The 27,000-nt window shown below is 42.3% G+C and overlaps 1 protein-coding gene across 1 annotated transcript in view; it reads right to left on the bottom strand.

The window, feature by feature from the left end:
* Positions 1 to 27,000, bottom strand: part of ACYP2 (acylphosphatase 2) — a 735,995-nt gene that overhangs the window by 538,798 nt on the left and 170,197 nt on the right. Inside the window, exon 3 of the mRNA XM_069234193.1 lies at positions 10,299 to 10,408. Within this exon, the coding sequence (XP_069090294.1) occupies positions 10,299 to 10,408 (110 nt within the window). The remainder of the gene's footprint in view (positions 1 to 10,298; positions 10,409 to 27,000) is intronic.

Here is a 27,000-nt window from a genome sequence, read left to right on the forward strand (position 1 = left end):
ACTTCAAGTGGCCATTTCTTCGGCCCTCCGCACAATATTTGAGAAAGAGTGGCAGGAGTCCAAATGCGGTGGAAACGCAACAACCCTCCCAAATGTTACACCCAAAGAGCTCTTAGTTCAAGTACGACTGAAAATATTTTTGTTATGGTTTGAAGAGTCCAGCTAAGATTAATGGGAACAAAAAATAAACAAAAGCAACATGTTTTCCCTATGCTGGCGTTCAAACATCGGTTTCCCTTCCTCTTTGGCTCTCTGTCAACCTGCTCTTTTTCTCGCCTCCCCTATTATCTTTGCTTTTCAGAGCAGGGATGTCTGAATTCATACGCGAAGTGAATGTCGCCTCCACTCCCCCCACAGGGTGTCTTCATTTTCTATTTGCAAGTCAATCTGTCCGCGCCCCTCCACTGACGGTGGTGCACCAAGCCTCCATTTTCCACAAACCGGCCTCGGAAAAACTTAGACGGCAGCCTCTGCGAAAGTCCCATCTTTACATTATTTACATTTATTTCATTGTTTTTGTGTAGCCCTTATTCAATTACGCAATCGCTTCAAAGCGCTTGTACAGCAGTGAAACACTGAAGGCAATTAAGCATTTCTGAGGCTCCCCTCGGGGTACATCTCCATCCCCCGGAGTTACTGATAACAGAAACGGCAACACTGAGAGGGCGGTGAAGCACCGAAGCGCATTGTCAGACCGAGCAACAAGGCGATGGGGGCAGAAAAGCATTGGCGCGAATTCCACAACATTTTCAGGGGTAGCAGAAGGGACATCACACGCCATTTATCCTTTACTCTGACTCCCACACTCACATTCTTACAAGTACACAATCACTCACACACATAAACACACTCTCATCTGCAAGCATGCATACAACATACATTTAAAGCATTTCTAATCAAGCGCTTTGACCTGTTGTAATCTATCTGTGGGCTTGTAACCATGCCCACCGCACGCCCATCACTATCACTTGTTTAAAAAATGCTTTGCTATTATTGGTAAATACTTTATGTTTGACCCTCCTTGGGGCGGTTTTGTTACAGCCTTGGACACCTACCCTGTTACATGGATAATTACACGACTGACTGCAAGCAAACTTCTTTTTCCTTTTGTGTCTCTCCTTCATGCTCATGCTGGACATGGCGTTTCGAATCGTCTCACTTATGTCAACTTTCACTTTTCATTTTAAATTTATGTGGCACAAAAAGTCTACTTAGGAATTTACAACGCTAATGAGCCAAAGCGAGACCCACTGCATTGCAAATGCTTGTTTACCTCAGCCACCACATAGTCATGTGCCAGCTATTTGAACTCCATTTCTTATTACACTAACAGTGAATAATAATATTCACTTTTTGTGTAATAAAAACAGTGACAGAAAACCAGGAAAGTAGAGCCTCAGACATCCATTAGGACAAGCTGTCCCCGTGTTCCATGCACTGAATTTTTCCATCTCTGAGGCCAGTGCAAGGGCTCGCAAGGGACAAGCCAGGGGTCGCAACTGCCACCCCTGATGACCCCTAAATGACACCTATGCAGAAAAGCACATAGAAAGACATAGCAGCACAGAGATGTGGAGAAGCACATGAGGGAGACAGCTGGAAAACACATGCATTTTCGCAGAGTGCTCAACTAAGTGGAAAACAGTAGCATGAAAATGAACGAACAGGGTAAAGACAGTAATGATTCAGGGATGTGGAATTCCTATCGCCCGACGCCCGGGACATCTTGTTTGGGGTCAAGGGCAACAAGTTTTTATGTGTACTTTGTCCTTGGGACAAGTAGGCCCAACCCTCTGCAGCACAAACCCTTTGGCTGCCTGTTTACAGAGAGTGGAACTCTCTGCAGTTGAGGTAATGTGTTACCAAAAGATAATGCTGTTCGAACTTGTATTTATGGTTCATGATTTGAAAACCTTCATTATTAGGGTGAGTGCTGTAAGTAAATGTTTTAAGGTCACACTTCACTACTGACGTTGGTTCCAGTACTAAAAAAAAAAAAACGTGTATACACATGTTTGAAAAGTTTAGGCTATGAGGCTAAGTATAATGCTCCTAGAATGCTCTCTGATTATATGCAAATGAAATGTCATTTAGTAAAATGTGTTGATGCATGCTAGTATTTCCCAAAAATATTTCTAATGGAAAATCAGTGTAACCATTTTCAACACGATTATGGGAAGCATGAAAATAAACAAACACTGACAAAGCCAACTGATCTCACATATTTTTATAAGTCTTTTAGTTTCATCAATGCGTGTCTTGTTTTGACATGGCTTTTGTAACACTTTATTGTTGTGGGAGCGACCAGGCCCTCAACATTGTAACAAACACTGGCAAAAAAAAAACCAAAACGTTTTTGAAATCTGAAAGCACAATTTGCCACCAGTGGCATAACAACGGCCCGCAGCCGCCCTCCAGGGGGCCCCTTCAGCACAGCACCTGCCCTGAGTGAGTCTGGAGAGGGGGCTCCTCCATGTTCTTTGCAAAGGGGCACCCTCCAGTTTCGTTACGTCGCTGATTGCCACTGTAGTTCCTGACACTGAACAAAACTACTTTGTGTGCCAATATGCTCCTTGTGGAAGAGCAGAATGCGATCACTCATAGTAAAGCCAGCCGAAAGAGAGAGAAATAGAAGTTTAATAAAAACAAAATGTCTTAGTTAACACCAGACCTAATTAGGGACCAAGACCCACATGTAGGTAGCTTTTTGCATGTCGCAAACAGCGACTTTCGCTGTTTGCGATGTGCAAAAAGCACATTGCGATGCACAAACCCAGTTTTGTGGTTCGGTAACCTGGTTACCGAATCGCAAAACGGGCTTGCGACTTGCAATTTGGAAGGGGTGTTCCCTTCCTAATTGCGACTCGCAGTGCAATGTAGGATTGTTTTGTGACCGCGAACGCGGGCGCAAACCAATCGCAGTTTGCACCCATTTCAAATGGGTGCTAACACTTTCGCAAAAGGGAAGGAGTCCCAATGGGACCCCTTCCCCATTGTGAATGTCACTGTAAACATTTTTTCGGAGTAGGCAAATGAAACGAAAACGTTTCATTTTTCGTTTTCGTAATGCATCTCGTTTTCCTTTAAGGAAAACGGGCTGCATTACAAAAAAAACAACAACAAAAAACTGCTTTATTGAAAAGCAGTCACAGACATGGTGGTCTGCTGTCTCCAGCAGGCCACTATCCCTTTGAGGGCCGCCATTCACAAGGGGGTCGAAAAATGCGACCCAACCTCATGATTATTCATTAGGTGGGCATTTGCGAAGCCCTTGCGAATCACAGATGGTGTCAGGGACACCATCCTACATTCGGATTTGCAAATCTCAAATTGCGAGTCGCTCTGACTCGCAATTTGTGGGTCGCAAATCTGAACCTACCTACATGTAGCCCCAAATTCTTAAAGTCACAAAAGTGCACCCATGCTATATGTCGTACCCCTATCAAATATTGGTGAACTGTATTTTAGCATGGGTAAATACGCATGTGTAGATTTGCTCATGTGAAAATCTATTGAGCATTTGCAAGTTCATTTTCCCTCCAGCCACTTTCTTCCCAACCCTGGAAGAAGTTCTAATTCAGCCATTGTCAGGAGTAAATGTCCAACCTTTCTTATTATGGGAAAATATTAGAGAGAAGCTGGTGAAAATCTTTAAAACATGCAGGTTAGTAGGTTTGCAGACTCAAAGGCATTCCAGCCCTGGAACTATTGCTTACTGCTTCCTTCAGCCCCAGTATGCAGATCTGCAGAAAGGTGGCAAAATAAGGAAATTGCTACAGTAGGGATTGAAACGCAAGTATTCAAGCCCTACTATGGTAGTAGCCCTGGCATAATCAGAGAGGCTATTATCAGAGCTCTTACATAATGAGATTGCTGCCATAATTTGTCGCCACACTACATGGCACCAAAGGGACAAGTAGATCTTTTTACAGGACAAGTAGATTTGAGAAGCAACCTGTCCCCTGGACAAGTAGATATTTTAATAAATTCCACACCCCTGTGATTGTATGCTGAAAGGGAGGGACAAATTAACAACAGGGAGGTAAAGTCCACACAAGGCGTGAAATAAAAAAGGAAGCAAATGAGAGTGACAATAAAGCAAATCAATGGTAAATAAAGTGTCTTACACGCGTTGTCTTAAACAAGACCTAAAATCGGGTCACTAGGAAGGGGGCCCTTAGATCCCGTGTCAACTGATCTTTAAATGAGGCCCTGGTTTGAAGGTGCAAGTATTACTGTCTGAAATTTACATTAAGGATATGAGCAGGGGAGAACATGGCGGTCACTGTGTGATGGACCTCTGCCACTCGGACAGGCCATCCGCTGATTACCACAGCTCCCCGGGAGCTTAGACCCGGGAAGAGCACACAGCGGTTGCCATCAGGGGGTGGAACACCCGCGGAGCCCAATTGGGGCACCAATCGGTCAGCGGCCGAGGTTGTTTCCCACAGAGGTATCTGCAGCAGCAAGAGAGGAGAGAGGCTGCAGCATGGCCAGCCCAGGAGAAAGACATCGGGCTGCATAAACCCAGTTATTGCATCTGAGGGGTCTCTTTCGTTGTCGGGGACCCCCCAGGGAAAACAGGAATCCGGTCGGCAGGGAGAAAAAAAACATGCAGTGAGAAGGAGGAGTCAGGTGGGGTCGATGCTCCACTGGGCCCGATGACGGTGAAGCCTGGCGTGCTTATACGCCTGAAGTGAGGACAAGAGCGGTGCACCGAGGCATGCATTATGCAGCTGACAGGTCGGTGGGCAGCAAAGAAAGCAGCAGATTGGCAGTAACAGTGATCCACAGAATTACAGGGGACCTGCATAAACCTGCTTGCCAGGGGTTTCTCCTCCTGATCATTTCCCCACAGACATTGTCCTGAAGGCACCAGACCTCCGAGGAGAGGGACCACTTTAGCCATAACAGAAGGGATTTTGGCAAAGGGGGGAATGCTTGGCACACCCCTGAAGACCTGGCAAGTGATACAAGGCACCCTCCACCCGTCAGGGACTGAATCTCGTTGAGGATGGCCGTTGTGGAGACAGGGGTCCCGATGGACATGTGGAGGGAAGCTGGGGTACACTATCTGGCGCATGCTTCTCCCTACTAAGACCCTCTCACTTGTGCTTCAACGCCACATTGGGGATACCCTGAATCCTGCAGTGGATGGGCCTTATGACACTTTGACACACAAAGGCAATGGAGGTCTAGAGGAGTGCACATAGTCACAGTGGGTTCATGTGCTGAACCCCGAACCCCAAACCGAGATCAGACCTGATACGAGATAAACCTACACCGCAACTGCCCAGCAGATAAGTACACCAAGCAAACCGTACCTGCACGAGAGACGGGGCGACAGGTGGGGCAGCTGTGGTGGATGAAAACATCCAAACATCGTCCATACTGCAAGCTGTACAGGATCTTAAGATCACCATGGAGGCCAAGACGGGGGAATTAAAGTAACTTGGCATTAATACGACAAGACCTTCGCAATACCATTGGTAGAGTCAATTGAAGTGAAAAGCCAGCTCTCTGAAACAGAAAATACTGTTAAGGATCATGGGGAGCGCCTGGCGACATTGCAACAACTGGTGAGTCAGCTTGAGGCCAGGGCTGAAGATGCAAAAAGGAGGTGGAACAACCTAAGAGTGGTAAGCGTCCCAGAAGGTGTGGAGGGGTCAGGCCCCACCAAGTTCATGTGGGACTGAGTAGTGAGCTGGGTTCCTAAAGGTGATGTATCAGCATGCTTTATCATCGAACGTGAGCATAGGGCCCTAACTACAAAACCTCCGGTGGGGGCCCCTCCTAGACCATTCATAGTCCGGGTGCTCAACTATGCCAACAGAGATACACTATTGAACGGCACTGAAAGCTGACAGCGTGATGTACCAATCCACTTCGGTGTTGATTTTTCCGGATAACACCGTGAAATTGCAACACCAGCGGCGCTGCTTTCAAGAGGCTAAGAAGAAGCTCAGAGAAATACACACGGGGGAACTGGAATGGGGGGAGGAGGGACAACAGGCACACAGCCCCATGCAGCAAGTCAAGACGCAGAGAGCAAAGGGATCAACCGAGTCCAGGCCCTGCAACAGAAAGAAAGATATGGCCATGTTGTCTGCTGCGTCTGGATCACTAGATGAGGGTGCAGGCCGGCGGGGAGGAGCCATTGCTCCACACCAGACGACAAACTGAGAAACTAGGGGCGTTTAACCCTCTTTATCAATTTATCTGCAGGGGGAGTTGGTTGTCAAAAAGAACTGAGTGCCACATTTTCCCTCATGTTGGGGTTGGTTTATGTTGGGGGGGGATAGGCACAGGGGGTGACGATTATCATAAGTTAGCCCTGTTGGCTAGGTCCCTAGATGCATCACAACAGGCACTACCTTTTCACGCAGTATGAGGGGGTTGGGCATAGGGGAGCAGGGAGATTGAGGGTTTGCTCTTCTTTTTCTTACAGGTGAAGGGATTCACAACAGAGAAATTGCACACAGGAATGGGTGGTAGACATATTACTATGATATACCCTTTCTATGGCAGACCCTGCCCTCAAACACTGTTGACAATGCCTCTACAGGCCCAGCCAGTCTTACAATAGTGTCATGGAATATGAACAGGATATTGGATAAGACCAAGAGAGGGGCAGTCCTCAGAGCGGCTAGGAGGACGGAGGCGGACATAGTCCTTCTAGAAGAAACCCATCTGCTGGGCAATTGATGTTGGGCAATAGGGCTTTTCTCAGGTATATCATGCAGGCTTCCAAAGGGGTTTCAGAGGCATGGCTAACTTGATCAGGAAACATATCCCAATGGTGATTTCTAAGGTGTGGCAGGATAAGTTAGGCCGTTATGTGGCAATAACAGGGGCTTCACAGGATCTCCCTCTATCCTTAATAAGTGTATTACTCCCATCTGCTCACAACAAGCTTCTTAGCTATACTTGGAGAACTGGTGAGGGAGCTGCCAGAGGCCCAGTGGATTCTGGGTGGGGACTTTAATGGGTCTGTGATGTTAGATTTGATCACTCTACGACCAGAGCAGGCGGCGGGGGAGGACACATGGCTTTGGCAACCTTTACACACAACCTTCACCTGGCAGATGTATGGAGGGTGCATCACCCAATAGAAAGAGGATATACTTTTTGTTCTGGGGCCCATGAGTCCCTTTCCATACTAGACTATTTTTTCGTGCCAAGACAGAAGGTCTTAGGGTGCTGCAGATAAGGCATCTCGCACAGGGTGTGTCTGGCCACTTCCCTGTGGAGATGGTTGTGGCCTGGGACAAGAAGAGGTTGGACAGATGGTACCTTTAGCAAGATGATTTCAGAGATATGTATCAGGACCCGACTCAACAGTTTTTGTCAAAAATCAGGGCTCATTACCTTCGGCAGGTGTATTGTGGGAGGAGCACAAAGCAACACTAAGGGGACACATGCTTAGTTATGTAAAGAAACATAAGGAAAAGAGTAGGCAGAAGGTCAGAGACCTGGAAGAAGGCCTCTTAGATTTGGAAAGCCGCTTTTCTAGCTTGGGGCAAGATGAGCTCATTAGAGACTCACTACATATGCAGACTTTGCTCCAACAGGAGCTCATGCAGGAGGCACGAGAGCCATGGACAGCCACTTTTAGCAGAATTTATCAGTGGGGGGGATAAGGCTTGCAAGACCTTACATTGGCTCTGTACTCCCAGATTAGTGATGGCCCCAGTGGCATATCTACTAGCACAGGATGATTCTCGAGTGGTGGGGAGGGTACAGATAGCTCACACCTTTGAAGACTATTACAGGAAGCCATATCAGGTAGACCCTTTGAGTCCACAGGATTTACATCTGTTCGTGCAAGGTCTACCAATGCCGACTCTGTCCTGCGAGGACAGTGAAACCTTGGAAGCTGAAATAACTGTTGAGGAGCTAATTGCGGCCTTGGCACAGTTACAACCAAGGAAGCCACCTGGACCTAATGGGTTCCCATTTGAAAATTGGTGCTTAGTGTGGCCTCAGGCAGGTCAGGCTATGTTGGGAATGTTCCATGAAGCACTGTAAAGGGCTAACTACCTTCTGATCTTAGAATGCCGGCTATTGTGGTACTCATAACCTAACATGGAGGGTGCGAAGTGTGAAGAATTCAGGCCCATTTCACTTTTAAACACCAAAGTAAAGGTGTGGGCAAATGTTTTAGCCAATCAGTTGGGAAAACATGTTGAACATCTGGTTCATCCTGACCAGTCAGGGTTTATGCCGCGGAGGGCCACCAGACATAATTTGAGATAAGTACATAATGCAGTCACCTTAAGTGGTCAGTAGAGGAACATAGAGCTTTAACGTTGGTAGATTTTCAGAAAACTTTTGATTCAGTCGATTGGGCTTATATGGTAGCTCAGCTTGCCCGCATGGGCTGTGGCCCTAGACTCATCAACTATACTCACCTTCTGTATACCAAACACCGAGCCACGGTGCGGGTGGAATGTGGTCTCGGAATGGATCCCAGTGATGTGAGGTACCCGTGATGGGTGTCCTTTGTCCCCCTTATTATTTGCAGTGGTGATTGAACCACTGGCCGCCTGGGTACGCATAGAAGCACTTTATAGAGGATTCCAGTGGGATGATGCGCTGAGCGACCAAATATCTCTATACGCGGATGATGTCCTTTTGTGTTTGGGAAACCCAGCAGCTTCAGGCACTAGGGGGCCACAGATGCTAGAAATATTCAGCACATATTCGGGTCTTCGGATTAACCCACACAAATCAGCGGTTTACCCTATAGCACAATGCCTGCTGGATATGTCATGGTCACTGGGAATACTGATTCAATCCTCAGGATTCCGGTACTTAGGGGTTTTCATTACTGGAATGCAAAGAGTTCCTTTGAAGGTAACCTGGAGTCACAGATAGAGCAGTTATCAAAATATGTTAAGTTCTGGAATGCCTTACCATTATCCCTGCTAGGACATTCGGCCATCTTTAAGATGGTTGCGCTGCCGCAGCTCCTATACTAATCCAAAATCACCCCTTCCCGATTGTCCCTTCCTTCTTCGTGAAAGTTAATGCACAACTGCGGCCGTTGCTCTGGGGGGAGGAGGAGATAGAGGTGGTGGGATATCGCACATCTCACTAGAAAAGTGTTGTAGACCGGTGTTTGAAAGAGTGGCCACACTGGATATCCGTTTGTATTATTGGGAAGCCCACCTTTTTATTATTAACAATTGGTGGTTTAGGGGGTTAAGGGATCCAGTTTACGCCCTTGAAGGGACGGTTCTGGGTACACAGTAGATTCATACTACTACCTCTTTGCAGCACTCTCAGGCATTTTTCCACAGGGCCAAGTTAGTTCTCCACATCCTAGGGTAGCTACCGCCCTGATATGTAGGACAAAAATCAGTGTTAACCATACATAGGCCCAGAAAAACATAATATACAAATCTATGGCTAATGGTTAAGGGGATGATCTGAAGTAATCCATTTTCATTTCAGATTTAGCTTTCAACACTGATATGATGCATATTGAGACAGTTGGTAAAAAGCATATATAGTCAGAGTATCCTCCCTCCAAGTAGTGTTGTGTGGAGTGAATTTTTTTAAGTACTATAGACAACCATTAATCTGGATAAAACAGTTCAGTCTGTTCTGTAAAATTCACTTTCTATTATGCAAAAACCTATTTATAGCTAATAGGTCCCATTAACTCCATTACCAAGGTTGCCATCCTAGACACCATTATCAAGCCGCATAACTAGTAATGCTAAAGGATCTAACTGTGATAAAGACAACAATATTGTAGTAATTTACCCATTTAACATCCAATTCAAGGGATCTTTTCCATTTATTAAATTAATGTATAAACAAATATGAGGGCACACGATTATGCAAAAGACAAACTTTGTCTAAGAACACACATTATCAAAATCTGTGTGGGCACCGACTACGACCAAGCACAACATATGCTTTATACATGTGAAGACAGACGCTTTCTAGAATCTTCTGCTACTCTGCAAAGCATATCACACTCATCTTCGCATGCTGCCCATTCTTCACTTAAGACTGACCTTTTCTGTGCTAGAATAAAGTATAATAGAAACATTATTTTGTATCAAACTATATAATATATATACACGGATGAGATCAATTTTACCGACGAAAGATAATCACTCACTATACTTCTTTAAAATCGTTTACAACTTTATCGGTTAGGAAATAAAAGTAAATGCATGACATATCAAGTCGCTTTGTATACATGACGAATCATTCATTTGAAAGTATTTTGCATGAACTCTAAGAGTATCAACATTAAGAAGCGAATGCACTATTGCACTTACATGGTCTCAACCTTATCCTCTGGGCCTTGTACTTGGCCGACTACTGTCCCTTGTCTTGTATTTTTAACCCAGCCAACCACTCCAAGTTTTCTAGCTTCATCTTCGGTGTACTAGAGAATAATTGGAAATTCACAAGAAATATACAGATAAAGAAAATTAGACATTGCACTAAAAGTTTAAAATATAACACCAATCACATATACAAAAATATAAATAAACATAGGCTTAAAATACAAAACAACAAACATAAAAAATTGCAATCTAAAAATTCTGACTTTCTTTGCATCTCTAGGATTATGTGACCTTATGAAGGTCTCATCAAGCACAATTTAAAAGCAGACAATGGTACACAGTGAAATATGTGTATAATGGAGATATGTAGTATCTGTGGTGATTTCAGAGTGGCTGTAGTCACTGTAGTTATAGTTAGGGTTCCCAGAGATTGAAATTCCTTCAATTTTTGGTCACTAATAACTGCACCCGCACGAATCTTCACAAAACTTCGCAGGCTTATTCTTTTTTCTAAAGTGGCAGATGATGCAAAGTTTTGTGGAGATTCGTCAATAAGGTGCAAAGACAAAAGCGGTCCCAAAACAGGTTTTGGCACCAATGCATTTGCCCTAGACTCACACATAGCACAAAAATGGTTGAGTGGATCAAGATGAAATTTGGCATGAATATAGATTATTGTGTGTACATAATCATTTTTTCTTAAAACAGGTAGGTAAGGTAACTAATATGTATCTTATAAGGTATTTTAACTTAGTGATATCTGTTGTTGCGGTAATTTTGTGGTATTTCGCAAAAGTACTGCTGTACCTAGCAATGACAAGGCATTATGTGATTGGCTAATGACCGCCTTTACCAAAGTTAAACACAACAATGGTGTTTTAAGGTCACTATCTCTGTTTTCTGGGTTAGGGGCTTAGATACACCTAAGTATTAGGTTTTATATTTTTTCCCTATCTACTACCACTTCATTAAAGTAGTAATAGGTAGGGAAAATTATATGTAGTTTCTATATATTTTTTAAATTTCACGGAGTGCTGTGGAACTACCAAGGAGGTACAGCGGGTCCCCCCAAAAAATGTGTGAAGTTTAAAAAAAAAAAACATCGTAATACACTATATTGCACAAGTATAATGAACTACAGTGTATCTTGTATTTTTACAGATTTGATTCTTTATAAAAAAAGTAAAAAGAGCACCACAGAAATACTGAGAAATTATCACACACCTTATAAACAATTTAAAAAACAATGTACATTTCTTTAAAAAAAATGGTACTTCTTAGTTACTCGTGCAGCACTCCATAAACCTTTTTAAAATAAATACAAAATATAAACTGATTTTCTTACCTATTACCATTTTAGTAAAGTGGTAATAGGTAGGGAATAATAAAACCTATTACCTACCTATAATTAAGGTCCTAACCCAGAACACAGGTAAATGCCTGCCTTTTAATTTTGTAAAGGTAAACATTATCCAAATATTTACTGGCTTGTTATTGGCGTCTACCGCAGTATACTGCGAAGTTACTGTGATATACCGTGGCACAATATATAACTAAGGGACAGATGTATTATTGTATTGTATTGTATTATCCTTGAGCTAAAGATGATCAAGCATGGGCAACACAATACTTAAGTCACATTTACAAAGCAACGCAAGGCCACCTTTAGCTTGGTTCTCCGCTGCTTGGTAAATATGGAGAAATGCACGGCAGTGCAAATCGCTGTCTTGAGTTAATCTGCACACCATATTGCACATTCCTGACAAATTTAATGTACATCCATATACCACTCCACTCTTCGCCACTCCAGTCTATGAAACTTCACTGTATGCTACTCCAGTATATGCTATGCCACTGTATGCCACTCCATTGTATGCTATTCCAGTCTGCGGTACTCCACCTTATGCTACTTCACTCTACGCCACTCCACGCAACTGCACTGTACACCACTCCACTGTATGCTATTTCACTCTACCCCACTCCACTGTACCCTACTCCAATCCACTCTGACAGTTTCTGACACTCTACAACAGGGCATACCACTCTACTGTATGACACGCCACTCCCCTCTAACACTTTACTTCACTCTATGCTACACCAGTACACTTTACTCTACAGCACAGCACTATACGAGACGCCACTCCACTATATGGCACTTTATGCCACTCCTCTCCACCGTACGACAGTTTACCCCACTCTATGCCACTATGCAACACTCCAAAGCATGCCACTCCACACTACAACACTCTATATATGTGTATTCTACAAAACTCTACTACACTCTGTGCCACTGTACGACACTGTATGCCCCTAACCTCCACTATACAATACTCTTCTCCACTCTGTAGCACTGTACAACACTCTAGTCCACTCTACAACACTCTACTCCACTCTAAGACACACTACACAGCTATCTCTTTGCACTCCACCCCAATTTACTCCACTGTTCTTTGTGACACTCTACTACACTCTAATCCACTTTACCCCATCATATGACTTACTTTCCCTTGTCTTGTATTTTTACTCTATGCGACTCTATGCCACACGACACTACAACACTCTATAACACTACACTCTACGACACTGTACTGTATGCCACTCCACTCTATGCCCTCCATCGTACTCTACTGAATGACCCTTTTCAACACTCTGCGACATGCCACACTGCTGTACGTCACATCACTCACCTCTATGACACTTTACTACACTGTATGATACGCCAGGCCACTGTACTCCACTCTACTGTACAACATAACCCTCCACTGTATTACAGTTTACTCCACTGTATAACACTTTACTATACGCAATGCCACTCCACTCTACTGTACTCCCCTACACAACACTAGACTCAATGACAGCAACCCAGATGTCTCCAACGAGGAGCTCGTGAGCTACTGGTAGCACTTCAGTTACCTATTAATATCTCCCCTATGTGCAGCTCAGCCTACTTAATTATAAGCTTCTGACTGGTTGAATTAATTCAGAATGTGTATTCAGGACGAAAACACATGTATTTCTTAGCACCGTTAGCTGTTTGAAGAGTATTTTTAAAGCTGATATTTGAGTGATAAATCATGTGGCATTGGGCAGACTTAATACTAATCTTATTACCTTGTCACCAGGGTCATTGCGGTGATAGCTGTTATGTATAATTTATGTAGAGGCATTCCATACTAACAAATCATTGTCTACCTTACTGCTGGCAGCCCTATCCCAAGCACTGAAATGACCACTCTTAGCAATCTTGCATATGGTGGCTACTAATAAAATCTTGTCTGATGTGGTCACTATTACAATACTAATAATATTAGTAGCTTGGGGTGATTTTTACTGACCGTAAGTAGCTCCTTTCACAGAAAAGGTTGAAGAACCCTGAACTAGACTGTACAGCACTGTCCTTCACTATACTCTACAACACTGCACTTAACAACACTCAGTTAAATGACAACACTACGATTTGAAACACATTTTTTATTCAAAATGAAAACCATTAAATTCAATGAAAAAAAACAAAAACAAAGGTTAAGAATAAGATCAATTCAATTCAAAATATATTTATTCGGCCACTATATATGACCATAAAACCACAAGATAAAAAGCAAAATAAATTATACAATTCAGAAGATAAAAGACAGTTAAAATAGATAATGTTAAAAACAGCAACAATAAAACAAAGAAGCAGCAATGCAGAATCCGGTAAAAACAAAAAAAATCACCCAATAAGCAATTAAAGTGCATAAGTTCTCCATACCTACAGATGTAAACAGATGCATGTATCTAATCACTGGTGGCATTTCCAGTGATCTCTTAAGTCTGGTTTCCATTCAATATGATTCATATGCCCCTTAACTATTTCTTTAGATTTTGAGGCAATGCCTTCCGGTCTTTCAAAAAAATGACTATGGACCAGGCTATAAAAGCTATTTTTTTTATGTAAGCCAGCCATGGAATCACAGTCATATTTTCTAGTCTTAAACAATTCGTTAGCACCTGTCTTGAAAATAGTGCCTAGGGCACTATACCGTTAACCTTAAGAGGAGTGGTACCATACTGATTTGGTCTTCCATAAATCCTACTCAGTTCCATATGTGCAATAAGGCTTGAGGTGGTTTTAGGGACTGCTAAGAGTGTGCATAGGAAATTGTTTTCAGCTAACTAGAGTTTGCCTATAGCTTTATGACCCCAAACGTATGCTTCATAAGTGGCCACTGATAGTCAATTACTTTTATAGAGCTGGATCATTTCCCGAACCGACTTCTGGCCTAACTTTTTGGCAAAATCTAAATACGGCATCGCTAACATCTCCCATCTTTTGCGCTCTTTTGGTCATTAGCCTGTCCCATCACTCACTTCCATCCAATAAAATGCCTAAATAATTAAAAGTGGATATTCTCTCTATAAGACTTCACCCAATAAAAAAGTTTTTAATTTGGTATTTTTGGGACCGCATGATATAACACAAGACTGGTTAACCTTAAGTTTAAGACTAAGCATTAAATCATTAAAACCATTAAAAAACTTTTGATGACCATTAGCAGTCACAGCTAAAAGGGCTGAATCATCTGCGTAAGGCAACACCAAAACTGCCTCGGTACCAATTGTGGGGACATATTCACTGCATGATCTTAATACTGTTATTAGAGAGTTTGTATAAAAAAAAGAAAAAGGAAGGGAGCTAATACACACGCCTGCGTAACCCCTCTTACAACCTTTATGGGGGCTGTACATTCCCCATTCCATGAGTAATACACTCTGGTTGTATTGTCCTGATGTAAACATCAAAGATCTAATAGAAGGATACCACTTCCCGCCTGCTCCATCATATCCCACAACATGTCCCCATCTACAAGGTCAAAGGCAGAGGAGAGTTCTATAAACACCATATGAAAGGCCATTCTCCTAGCCTTGACATATTTCCCCAGAAGCAGTGTAAGATTGAGGGCTTGCTCCACAATCCCTAGAACTGGTCGGAAACCATACTGAAGCAAACAGAAGACGGAATTAGCCTCTGCCCAGATCTCTAGTTTGCCCAAAATAACACACCCTAAAATCTTTGCTGTAGAGTCTATCAGTGATATTGGGAGATAACATGGGTGAAATTTGATTACCTTTCTTGCAGATGGGTACTATTATGGTTTCCTTCCATGAGTCAATCGGGCCTCCCCTCACTGCAACCCGCAACACATTTGTGACCAATGCTGCCCAAAACTCTACATTTTGTTTGAATAAGGCATTTGGTATCCCATCAGGGTCAAGGGCCTTGCCGTTAGTGGCACACAAAATAGCATTTGTTACAGAAGCTAGGTCTACAAGTTCAGCTATCCAGTTTTCATTTAAAGGTGGCAATCAGGCCCATTTTCCTTGGCATCCATTCCCCCCTTCTTACCCAGGTTGAAAATGAGAGAATAATGGTCTATCCAATCTTGTTCAGGGATGTGACAGTCAATCTCTGTAGATGGACTATCCAAGAAAAAGGGGCAGTTAACTATTTCCCCAAAAATCAGGAATCATTCAACTGTGCCGCTTTATTTCTATCCTCCCAAGATACTGCCCTGATGTCTTGTTTTCTTTGCTGGAATGCTTGCTTATATTTGATTCTTGCTACTCTTATATCCATAATGTTACGAGGGGTGGTGTTAGTGGCTGCCTTAAGAGCTTTAAGTGCAGCCGTACACTCAGGACTAAACCACAAGTGACCATCTCGCACTTTGGGTGGTTTATTTGAAAGAAGCCCACTAGAAATAGCTCTGTAAATTCCTGTGAAGCTGTCCAAAGGTTTTTCAGGATTCATCCCCCATAGAGAGAAAGCCCCAGATCTCATTACGTTATCACTAACCAGGTCATTAAAAAACGTTTTGGTTTGATGGAACCCTACTTTAAGCGAACCCACTTACTTGCTGTATATCTGACAGGTGTTATGATCTTGCCAGGTGTACTGTGGTGATAAAAAGATTGAAATTTTAAGATGCCAGGGTTATGGTCATTAAGTGGGAGTGAACACACCTCGTAACCCACAAAATGAGGAACCAGGTCCCTTATTAACAGGAAAAAGTCTATTGTACTGCCCCTATCCCTTACTGTTAAAGTGGGTGGATTTGTTTCACTATTCCCCGGATATCAGATGAAAAATTTAAATTATGCACTAAGTCTAACTGGTTCAGGGCTTCTCCATAAATTGAATGAGCAAAATGATTAATATAGTCAACCTTAATAGTAGTAAAACCACATGTACGCTTCCCATCACACAGACATTTGGAGATGTTCAAATCACCCACCCATATGATTGATGTATGAGTTTTTCTCTTGTCTATATACTCAGAGACTAACTTCCCCAGCTCATCAATAAAACCTGTGGGGTGTGCAGAGAAACAAATGAAATAAAAGTTCAATAAAATAATAATAAACTGTTTTGGCAAAAAATAATTAAAATTTGATATTTTGACTTACAAGTTACTAATGGTACAGGACACAGCAACGGATGGGGTTGCATTGGTGCAGTTAGACTTGAACCCGTCAATGGCTAAAGTGTCAAAGGCCCAAGTCTCCTGACAACAAATTAAATAAAAATTCTTAACAAGAGACAACCAGTCCTCATTTTGCAGTTTTTGATAGATCTCCCCCTATGTTCCAAGATAAAAGATGCAGGCCTTGTCCACCTCCATTAAACCTTGGTGAATGCAAATTTGACCTAGGTCGAATTTGTGGGCTGGCATTTACAGCACAAGTGTTGGCCCCCAAGTCCAATGAAGACAAATGCCCTGTTGTTCTCCCCTGTTGCACTGTCAGTGATTGATGGCTGTGATGCTATAGGGTCTTTATGAAGTAATTTTCAGTCTCCAAGTCACTGAGTGGGAAAAAAATATTTGTACAGAGGACATGGGCTTCTTGACAGGAGGCGCTTGACCCGGACCACGGCAGGCGTGTAAGGAAGAAACAGATGGTTTATAAAAATATCCCAGGGGTAGAGTAACGATCTTGGATTTGGTCAAATACTTACGTTCCTTTGCCTTCAGGATATTCCTTACAAAGGCTGGCCTCCGGAAATTTATGACGATAGTCACCCGCAATGTTTTTCTTCGACTGTCCATGCCAGCCCACCCTCCTCACCATTATTATCCCATTTTGGCCCCACGCATTAAAGTGTTTGTATTTACTCAACCAATGAGCAGCCCTTTCCTGAGCTGGTCCTAGGACTCCTGTTGATTGGGTTTGAGTGGGGAGACCCCAACCAAAACTGAGATATATGGACAGGCTGCAGGGGAAAGACTCAAAATGTCCTGACAAGGTGCAAAGACTGGACCATCAACATCCTTATCAGGTGGTGGATTCACGGTTGTTAAGCAAGAGTAAGCTGAAATAGGCTGACCAGTATTTTTTTAACCAATTGGCCTCTCAGGATCCACGTGTCCGATATTTACATCGGATGTAAGTTCATGGTTGCCCACAGAGTTTGCAGAGGAGCTCTCACCTCCTGTCTACAGGTTACCACGCAAAAGGTTACATGTTATGTGTTCATGTGCAAGTGGCCCACTACCATTGTCCACCGCATGGCCCATAATTGGGTGTTGAAATGTCTTCACCAAGACATCCTCAATCCAGTCCAGGCAGTCTGAAAGCGGCTTTAGTTTCCCTTCAAGGATACTACTGAATATTTCACACAGGGTGTCCAATGGCAGGGAGTCCTGTTGCAACGACTCACATGTCTGACTTGCAGAGAACTGGATTTGTGGTAAAGGCAGAAACCAGGAATGGAGCTGGCTTTTGTTACTCTGATGGGGGGTGGGGTGAGGCTGCTTATGCTTGGCCGCCACATTACTTACTAATTGTTTTTTCTGCTTAACTGCTACGTTTTGGGGAGGTTGCGTGGTTTGAGAACTGCCTGCCACAGGCTCAACTATGTTATTGGCAGTCCCAGCGTGATCAGAGAGGCAACCTGGCACTTGCAGAGGGCCACCCCCACACTCAAAAGGCCAAAGTACATTACTATCTGCGTAAGGGGGAGCATGACTAGGGTGAATAGATGGCAACACCCAGTAGTCCAAAGAGAGTCTGCACTCTTAACTCAATTTCGTTAGCAATAATCCCAACGGCTCTTTCTAGCACCTTTTCAACAGAAACTGATGGGCATATGGTAGGAGGACCCCCGCTGCTTTGCTCTTCCCCATAGCTTTAAAGGCAAACAGGAATAAAGTCTTACAGTGCCACTACCAGGCAGGCCAGCAGAGTTCTCCGGGTCGATTAGTAGCAGGCCTTAGAGGTTAGACCCAGCTCAGTTACGGGCAGACGCAGATGGGCATAGGTGGGCCTGCCCTTGGCATGGGCTTTGCTCAGGCACGTCCTGCGGGACTGCAATGCACTTTTGAATATTAAGGCAGCTTCAGATAGGAGCAAGGGGTGATGGGGAATGTAGTCCCCCAGCAGTGTTTGGCGTTTCCAAGGCTTCCCCCTTTGTCAGGATCACAGCAGCAACAGTAACAATGTAGCAGTGAGGTTAGGGTATAGTTTGGAAACATTTAATTTTTCTTTCTATACAAACCCAACTTAAACTATACATTAGACGTGCCATTTGTTGTCAATGCAATTCCGAATTTTTTCAGGCCAAAATGCAGATGGGCACTCAAGAACAGAATTGTGCGCAATATTTATTGCACAACACGGACCGATGCTTTTCGGCTCAACAGGTATTTGTCAAGATGAATGACCCATTAAATAAACACCATTCAAAGACATAGAAGAGCTCTTAATAATAACTTAGGAAGGAGCACTTGGGCATAAGAGTGGTAGTTTGTGTAGTTTTGATTTTCGTTTATGTTATCACATGTTATTTGCACACGTGAGTTTGTAATTAATATTTCAAGTGTGAGGTGACATGACAGAGTATGGAGCTGCACGGCTTGTAGTAAATTGAAAGTGGTGTGTAAATTAGAAATGTAAGTTTTAGAATTCCTAATGTTTGTATAGTTTAAGTTGAGTTTGTATAGAAATTATGTTTTCCTAACTATAACTTATCCTTTGGTTTTTCCATATATATACAGGGAGTGCAGAATTATTAGGCAAATGAGTATTTTGACCACATCATCCTCTTTATGCATGTTGTCTTACTCCAAGCTGTATAGGCTCGAAAGCCTACTACCAATTAAGCATATTAGGTGATGTGCATCTCTGTAATGAGAAGGGGTGTGGTCTAATGACATCAACACCCTATATCAGGTGTGCATAATTATTAGGCAACTTCCTTTCCTTTGGCAAAATGGGTCAAAAGAAGGACTTGACAGGCTCAGAAAAGTCAAAAATAGTGAGATATCTTGCAGAGGGATGCAGCACTCTTAAAATTGCAAAGCTTCTGAAGCGTGATCATCGAACAATCAAGCGTTTCATTCAAAATAGTCAACAGGGTCGCAAGAAGCGTGTGGAAAAACCAAGGCGCAAAATAACTGCCCATGAACTGAGAAAAGTCAAGCGTGCAGCTGCCACGATGCCACTTGCCACCAGTTTGGCCATATTTCAGAGCTGCAACATCACTGGAGTGCCCAAAAGCACAAGGTGTGCAATACTCAGAGACATGGCCAAGGTAAGAAAGGCTGAAAGACGACCACCACTGAACAAGACACGCAAGCTGAAACGTCAAGACTGGGCCAAGAAATATCTCAAGACTGATTTTTCTTAGGTTTTATGGACTGATGAAATGAGAGTGAGTCTTGATGGGCCAGATGGATGGGCCCGTGGCTGGATTGGTAAAGGGCAGAGAGCTCCAGTCCGACTCAGACGCCAGCAAGGTGGAGGTGGAGTACTGGTTTGGGCTGGTATCATCAAAGATGAGCTTGTGGGGCCTTTTCGGGTTGAGGATGGAGTCAAGCTCAACTCCCAGTCCTACTGCCAGTTCCTGGAAGACACCTTCTTCAAGCAGTGGTACAGGAAGAAGTCTGCATCCTTCAAGAAAAACATGATTTTCATGCAGGACAATGCTCCATCACACGCGTCCAAGTACTCCACAGCGTGGCTGGCAAGAAAGGGTATAAAAGAAGGAAATCTAATGACATGGCCTCCTTGTTCACCTGATCTGAACCCCATTGAGAACCTGTGGTCCATCATCAAATGTGAGATTTACAAGGAGGGAAAACAGTACACCTCTCTGAACAGTGTCTGGGAGGCTGTGGTTGCTGCTGCACGCAATGTTGATGGTGAACAGATCAAAACACTGACAGAATCCATGGATGGCAGGCTTTTGAGTGTCCTTGCAAAGAAAGGTGGCTATATTGGTCACTGATTTGTTTTTGTTTTGTTTTTGAATGTCAGAAATGTATATTTGTGAATGTTGAGATGTTATATTGGTTTCACTGGTAATAATAAATAATTGAAATGGGTATATATTTGTTTTTTGTTAAGTTGCCTAATAATTATGCACAGTAATAGTCACCTGCACACACAGATATCCCCCTAACATAGCTAAAACTAAAAACAACTTCCAAAAATATTCAGCTTTGATATTAATGAGTTTTTTGGGTTCATTGAGAACATGGTTGTTGTTCAATATTAAAATTAATCCTCAAAAATACAACTTGCCTAATAATTCTGCACTCCCTGTATATATAAATTTCAAAAAGTATTCACTGCACTCCACGAGGTTTCAATAGTGCAAATTTAATCCAAATAACAACCACCAACGCGTTTCAACTCCCTCAGGAGTCTTGTTCACAGTGAACAAGACTCCTGAGGGAGTTGAAACGCGTTGGTGGTTGTTATTTGGATTAAATTTGCACTATTGATACCTCGTGGAGTGCAGTGAATACTTTTTTAAATTTACATTTTTACGAGACTGGTCCTCTCAGTCACTGGCACCAACAGTGGAGTGCGCCGCTCTACAATTTTCAGACCATATTTGCTTGAGGATATATATATATATAATGCTTAGAATCATGGAGCTTTATAGTAACTGCTACTATACAATGCTATAGAAAGCAATATATGAACTATGAAAACAAAGTGAACTAAGAAAAAGGAATTTGATGCACTACATAATACAATCAATGCAGTGTCAAACTGTTTAATAACATTGCATAATATGCAACAATGTTGACAGTCGTTGACATTTGTTTTGTACCACCTAATTTATTAAATTATTTTGTTGATTTTTTTTTTTTTTTTTTTTTTTTTAGAGACCACTTTAGGGCAAACCAATTAACAGGTGAACACTGATTCAAAACCAATGCATCAGCAATCATGTCTGGTGTGCACTGGAGAACCACACAAAGTAGTTACAACTTGTACAAACAAATTACTAATTCAGTTGCAGCTAAGAAGATTCTTTTGGAAAGACTGTTGAAGGTGAGTACTTCATACTATTAATTACGGGGCAAGAGGAGTCCATGTTTTTGGGCCTTTATACTAGAGGAGTTTACATCTCACTTGCAATTATTTATCTATGGTAGTTCCTTTGTGTGTGGTTGTGAGTGCTTGTTTTGATGCCAAGAGGGTCATTTATGAAGGGAATAATTAAGTATTATTGCCCACTGTTCAAAGCTTTAACAGAGGTTGGAGGATTTTAAGTATTGTTAATTGCCCAGCCCTGAATTATGGGCCCAAGCCAAAGGAGAGTGTGCATAACTATACAGAGAGCAATTAACATTTGTTACCGATTGCAGCATTTGTAGAACAAGGCGATTAGCACCAGTGTCCGCACACCACCCAATACAGACAAACAGAATAAATGTCCCCATCTGCTCTATATCTCTGCTTTATACACTTGTGAATTTAGAATGCTAACAACATTCGCTAGTACTAATACTCGCATTCTAAGCATAACAATGTCTGACCCAATGTTTATATGCCCCAAAGAATGCTACAAACCACTGGGCACTATTCAGAAATGTTTGGAGGTAATTCTCTTTTCAATGGCTAGCCAGTGGGAGGATCAAAGTGGAAACTTAACATGGTCAGAATTATTTGGTTCCAGGGTGTGTTATGACTGAGTATGTAGGCTAGAGCCTGGTTTGCATGGAGAGTTGCATAAATGACCTGAAAGTGAGCAGCTTGCTTAGGAATATGGTGAAAACAATATGTACTTTGTGAAGTACAAGTTGCTTCTTCAGACAATCGAACAATAAGTGGATTTTTTTAGACTGTTATTTTACTGTTGGAAGAAAGTACTATATCAAAAATTCAAAGTTGGTGTTCTTGGTTACCAGGGTTACTTCTTGGTTAAGCCATTGGGGCTAGGTGAATAGAATGTGTTGGGGTTGTATAACTCCAAAAAGAACCAAATGCTACAGAGAAGAAAATAATATGACTTAAAGCAATAAAGTAAATGAGATGAATGAACAAGAGGAAGAAAAAGTACATGCAGGAGAGGAAGAAAATGGTTCGTAGGATGATGGTGTTGAAGCGTTTTTAAAGTTGAGACAAATAATGAAACTAGTGTGCAGAATTAACATGTTGGCCTTAATAAAAAAAAAAAACTTTGAAATACAAATTAAGGTAGTAGACAGTCATATATACATGTACTACGCTTGAATAGCTGAAGCGGCATTTTCTAACAAGTTGACCTGCTTAAAGAATGTTGAGCTAATGCTAAATCTATCCAAAATGTTTCTTTCATGACCTTCACATAGGCATATTTTTTTAAATGTATGACAGTTTCATGAAAAAAAATTTTTTAACACAGTAAATGTTTCTATTTACACAAATAACATTAAAAAGTAATGAATAAGTAACTTGTATTTAAGTGCCATAATGCAGAAACTTGAACATGAAATGTCAGCTTCTTAAAACAAATAAATTGTGATTAAGCTTCTAAACTTATACAATGTAGTTGATAAAAATGTTTCATTCGACATTGCTGTCTGAGGACTATTGCATTCTTGGGGGAAAGAAGAGGAGTATTCCTGTTTTCATGAAGACAGCGAGAGCTGATTGGTTGACTCGAGAAAGAAGAAGAAACCTGTTGCAAAGGCTGATCTTATACTGTCTATAATGTGCGTTCCCAGAGTAGGTCATACATTGCTATATGCCTACTTGCCATCTTACCTGCAAGTATGCTGCTCATGCTGAGCCTCTACTTAGTTTCTAGAACCTTTATTTAAGGGAAGTAATTCTTGTTATTGCTTAATAAAATATTGAACTGAAATACATGCCAAAGCTTTATTCTTAATGATCTCTCTATTTGGAGCTCTATATGTGTTCTGACTGACACCTTTTTCTCTTTCCCAACCATCCTTATCCTCAGAATAGGGATTCTTTATTTTATGGAAGACACTTTTTGCATTGATAATGAATTACTGATTGCTTATTTTTGATCACTGACAAAAACGAATGATTGATATTGATGACATTAAATACTGACTCAATAAATATGAGGTACTAACATGTTGATAAATAAAGCTTTTTAACATATCTACTCTTATTATTGACTGAAAATAATAATTGAAACTGTGATGATTAATTGATTGATGTACAGCTTCTGGTTAATCTCATCTAACGTCGAAGACCATTAGCCCAGAAAGCAGGGATTTCTCCCTGTTGAGTTGGTAAGCCTTATCTCGAAAAGCCATATTTAACTGAGATCCCGGTCCAGCAATTGTTACTCAGAGGGAGCAAAAATAAAGATGATGATTGACTCAGGAGCCCTACTGGCACCGAGATCTAAAGTGGCATCAGAGAAAGATACCAAAGAGATAATGAAGGTATTTAAGTCAAATATGAATCAAACAGGGTATGGTGGAGAAGCGATAAAGAGAGTTAGGATATTTCGAGGAATGTGTAAATACAAAAGAAGATATAATGCTGGGAAGGTAAACGAGTCAGATAGAGGAGACTGTGTTAGAAGTTGATTTCAACAGAATGATCTATGGATGTTACTGGAGCTGAACTCAACACCACAAATAATACTAAAAGGTATGGACATAGTGCGTGAAGTGAAGGCAGAGAATAAAGAAGAAATTCAACTCAAAAAGGAATTGCAGAGGTACTTGCTGATCAGACAGCTTGTCTAGCAGGAGGCGTACATAAAATACAATTGAAGTACGGTACTAAATCAAAGAGATGCAAGTAAAAAATGTGCCCATTATGATGAGTGAGGCAGTAAAAAAGAATTAGAGAGACTAGAAAAAGAAGGAATAATTGAAGATGAGGAAGCAATGAAGTGGTTGGCCCCAGTGGAGGGAGCATAGAAACCAGGGGAGACTAAGCTACCCGTTGATCTGAGAGAACTGAATAAAAGTATGATATGGATATGTTTCCCTTGCCCAACATCAGTGAAAGACTGACAATATTGAGAGTCATTAATTGTTCATGACAATAGATCTGGCATCAGCATACAGTCAGGTCAAGCTTTATGAAGCGACCAGAATACAGACTTGTTAAAGACAGAGACAAAACCTGTGATTTATTTTTCATAAAGCCATAAGCCAATAAAGCATAAACTAAGTGCTCTTTTTTCAACCAGAGGCAAATGGAATGGCTAAGAGACTGAAAAAGTGATAAAAGAAGGATAGCAACTGGCAAGAAGTAATGGGAGAAATTAGAGGGAAGATTTGCACAGGAGAATAGAGGCGTACATGAGGTCTCTTCATAATGTCACTGTCTTGAACTGTTTAGAGGTAGGAAATCCAGCATACATGTGAGCCCAGAGTGGGTGAATCAAGGGAAAGAAATGAGGAAACATCTAAGGGAGGATGGGGAAGTAGAAGAGGATTGACTTGGTATCAGAAAATCATGTGGTTACTAAAGGTTGTGCAGGAGTTTGGGTGAAGCTAAAAGGGTCAGGAGGTAACAGGAAATTATCCAAATTTTACAAACATATAAAGTGATAAAACTGCTCACAAATGTGGTAGAAACACGCAATTTGTTTGTTAGACCTGTCAGTCTTAAAGTGGTCTTCCCCCAAACCTTTTACCTTACACCTCCATTTTTGCTGATATTGTTTAAGTTGGCCTTGGGACTCTGTGTACTTTACCACTGCTGACCATGCTAAAGTGTGTGTGCTCACTCCCTAAAACATGGGAACACTGGCTTACAACCAATTGGCATATTTAATTTACTTTTAAGTCACCAGTAAATTGGTACTACCTATACCCAGGGCCTGTAAAGTTAATGTTACTAGTGGGCCTGCTGCACTGATTGTGCCAACCACTTAAGTACCCTTGTAAACATGTCTCAGGCCTGTCATTGCAGCCTGTGTATTAATTTTTTAACTGCCATTTCAACCTGGCAAAATAAACCTTTTGCCAGGCTTAAACTTTCCTTTTCAATACATATACATCACCCAAAGGAAGGCTCTAAATAGCCAATAAGGCAAGGTATGGTGTATGTAAAATGTTAGAGGGGTACTTATGCCCTGGTAGTGGAAACCTCTCAAATTTGTTTTTCACTACTGCAAGACTTGTCTCTCCCATAGGATAACGCTGGGTTACCTAATTACATTTATTACGTGATAACTTCCAATTGGGAGCAGGTAACATTCGTAATTTTGGTGTCTAAAGAATTTTAATTTCAAACCCTCTTTAATGGTAAGTCAGATTTCAACTCACAATTCTGAAAATGCCACTTTGGGAAAGGTGCCATTTTCTTATTTCAACCATTTGTTGCCTGCACCGTACATCCTGGGTCATATGACTAGGTGTAGCTGGCAGTTGGTCTTCTGTGTATTACGCACAGACAGTGAAACAAAGGGGGAATAGGTGTTGGCAGGATGTTCTATCTCTGACTTATTAGGGGCAAGGAACTGTCACTGAACAAACATACATATCACAAAGTCTCTGCCCCAGCACACTCACAAGGGTTTTACACCAGTCTTTTGTGCACCCCCAGACAAGCTGTTGCCAGTGCAGGGAAGGAGGAAGCAACAGACACACCTCAGGGAGTTGAATTCTCTAGAAACATCTCCTACTTGAAAGCTATCATAACTATTGGACCCACAGACCATGCTCTTGAATACACATCCAGACATGTGGAAGACTCATAAAGAGGACTGCTGTGCTGCTATGCTGCAAGAAGGACTGCTACTCTGCTGCCCAAGTGGGAAGGACTGTGGCTGCATCTTGAACCCAAACCACCAGAGTGACTCCAAGGGCTAGTTGGCTGGCCTCCTGATCACAGCCTCAGAGACAGAAAAGGCTCCAACCACCTTAAACCCAATACCTGGATTCTGCCTGCTGGGTCTTGTCCCCCCAAGTGGTGCCACCCCAGTCCTGGACCATGGGAAGTGTGCCTGAAAGGGCTCCGCCAGCCCAGCTGTCATCTATTAGGCAGAACTGATGCAGTGCAGCACACCCTCCATACAGGACCTTGAAGCTCTTCTCAACTGCTGCTGTGTGATGACTCCTCAAAATAGAGGACCTCATTTCACAGCCCTGCAGTTCATCGGAACCACCACTGCATCACACATCCTCAGTGCAGGACCTGACATCACAGCCCACAGAACGCCGCTGCACGATGGATCCTCCACATGGGATCTTGCAACAGTCCGCAACCAAGATTTACGGTACGTTGCTCAGCAGGCCTTACTTGGTCCCTATGTCCATCCCACCTCTATCACCGTCGGCCTGAATTTGTGACTATCTCGGACCACAAGTTAATTTGGGGGTTTGCTTGTGACTTCACCCTGACAAGAACTGTGGTTGTTACCTGAGTAGGGGTTCACCCCCTCCCCCAACCTGTAATTCAATTTCTTACACCATGTATATAGAATTTGAGG

The sequence above is a fragment of the Pleurodeles waltl genome, chromosome 5 (genome assembly GCF_031143425.1).
Source record: "Pleurodeles waltl isolate 20211129_DDA chromosome 5, aPleWal1.hap1.20221129, whole genome shotgun sequence".
NCBI classification, from domain to species: domain Eukaryota; kingdom Metazoa; phylum Chordata; class Amphibia; order Caudata; family Salamandridae; genus Pleurodeles; species Pleurodeles waltl.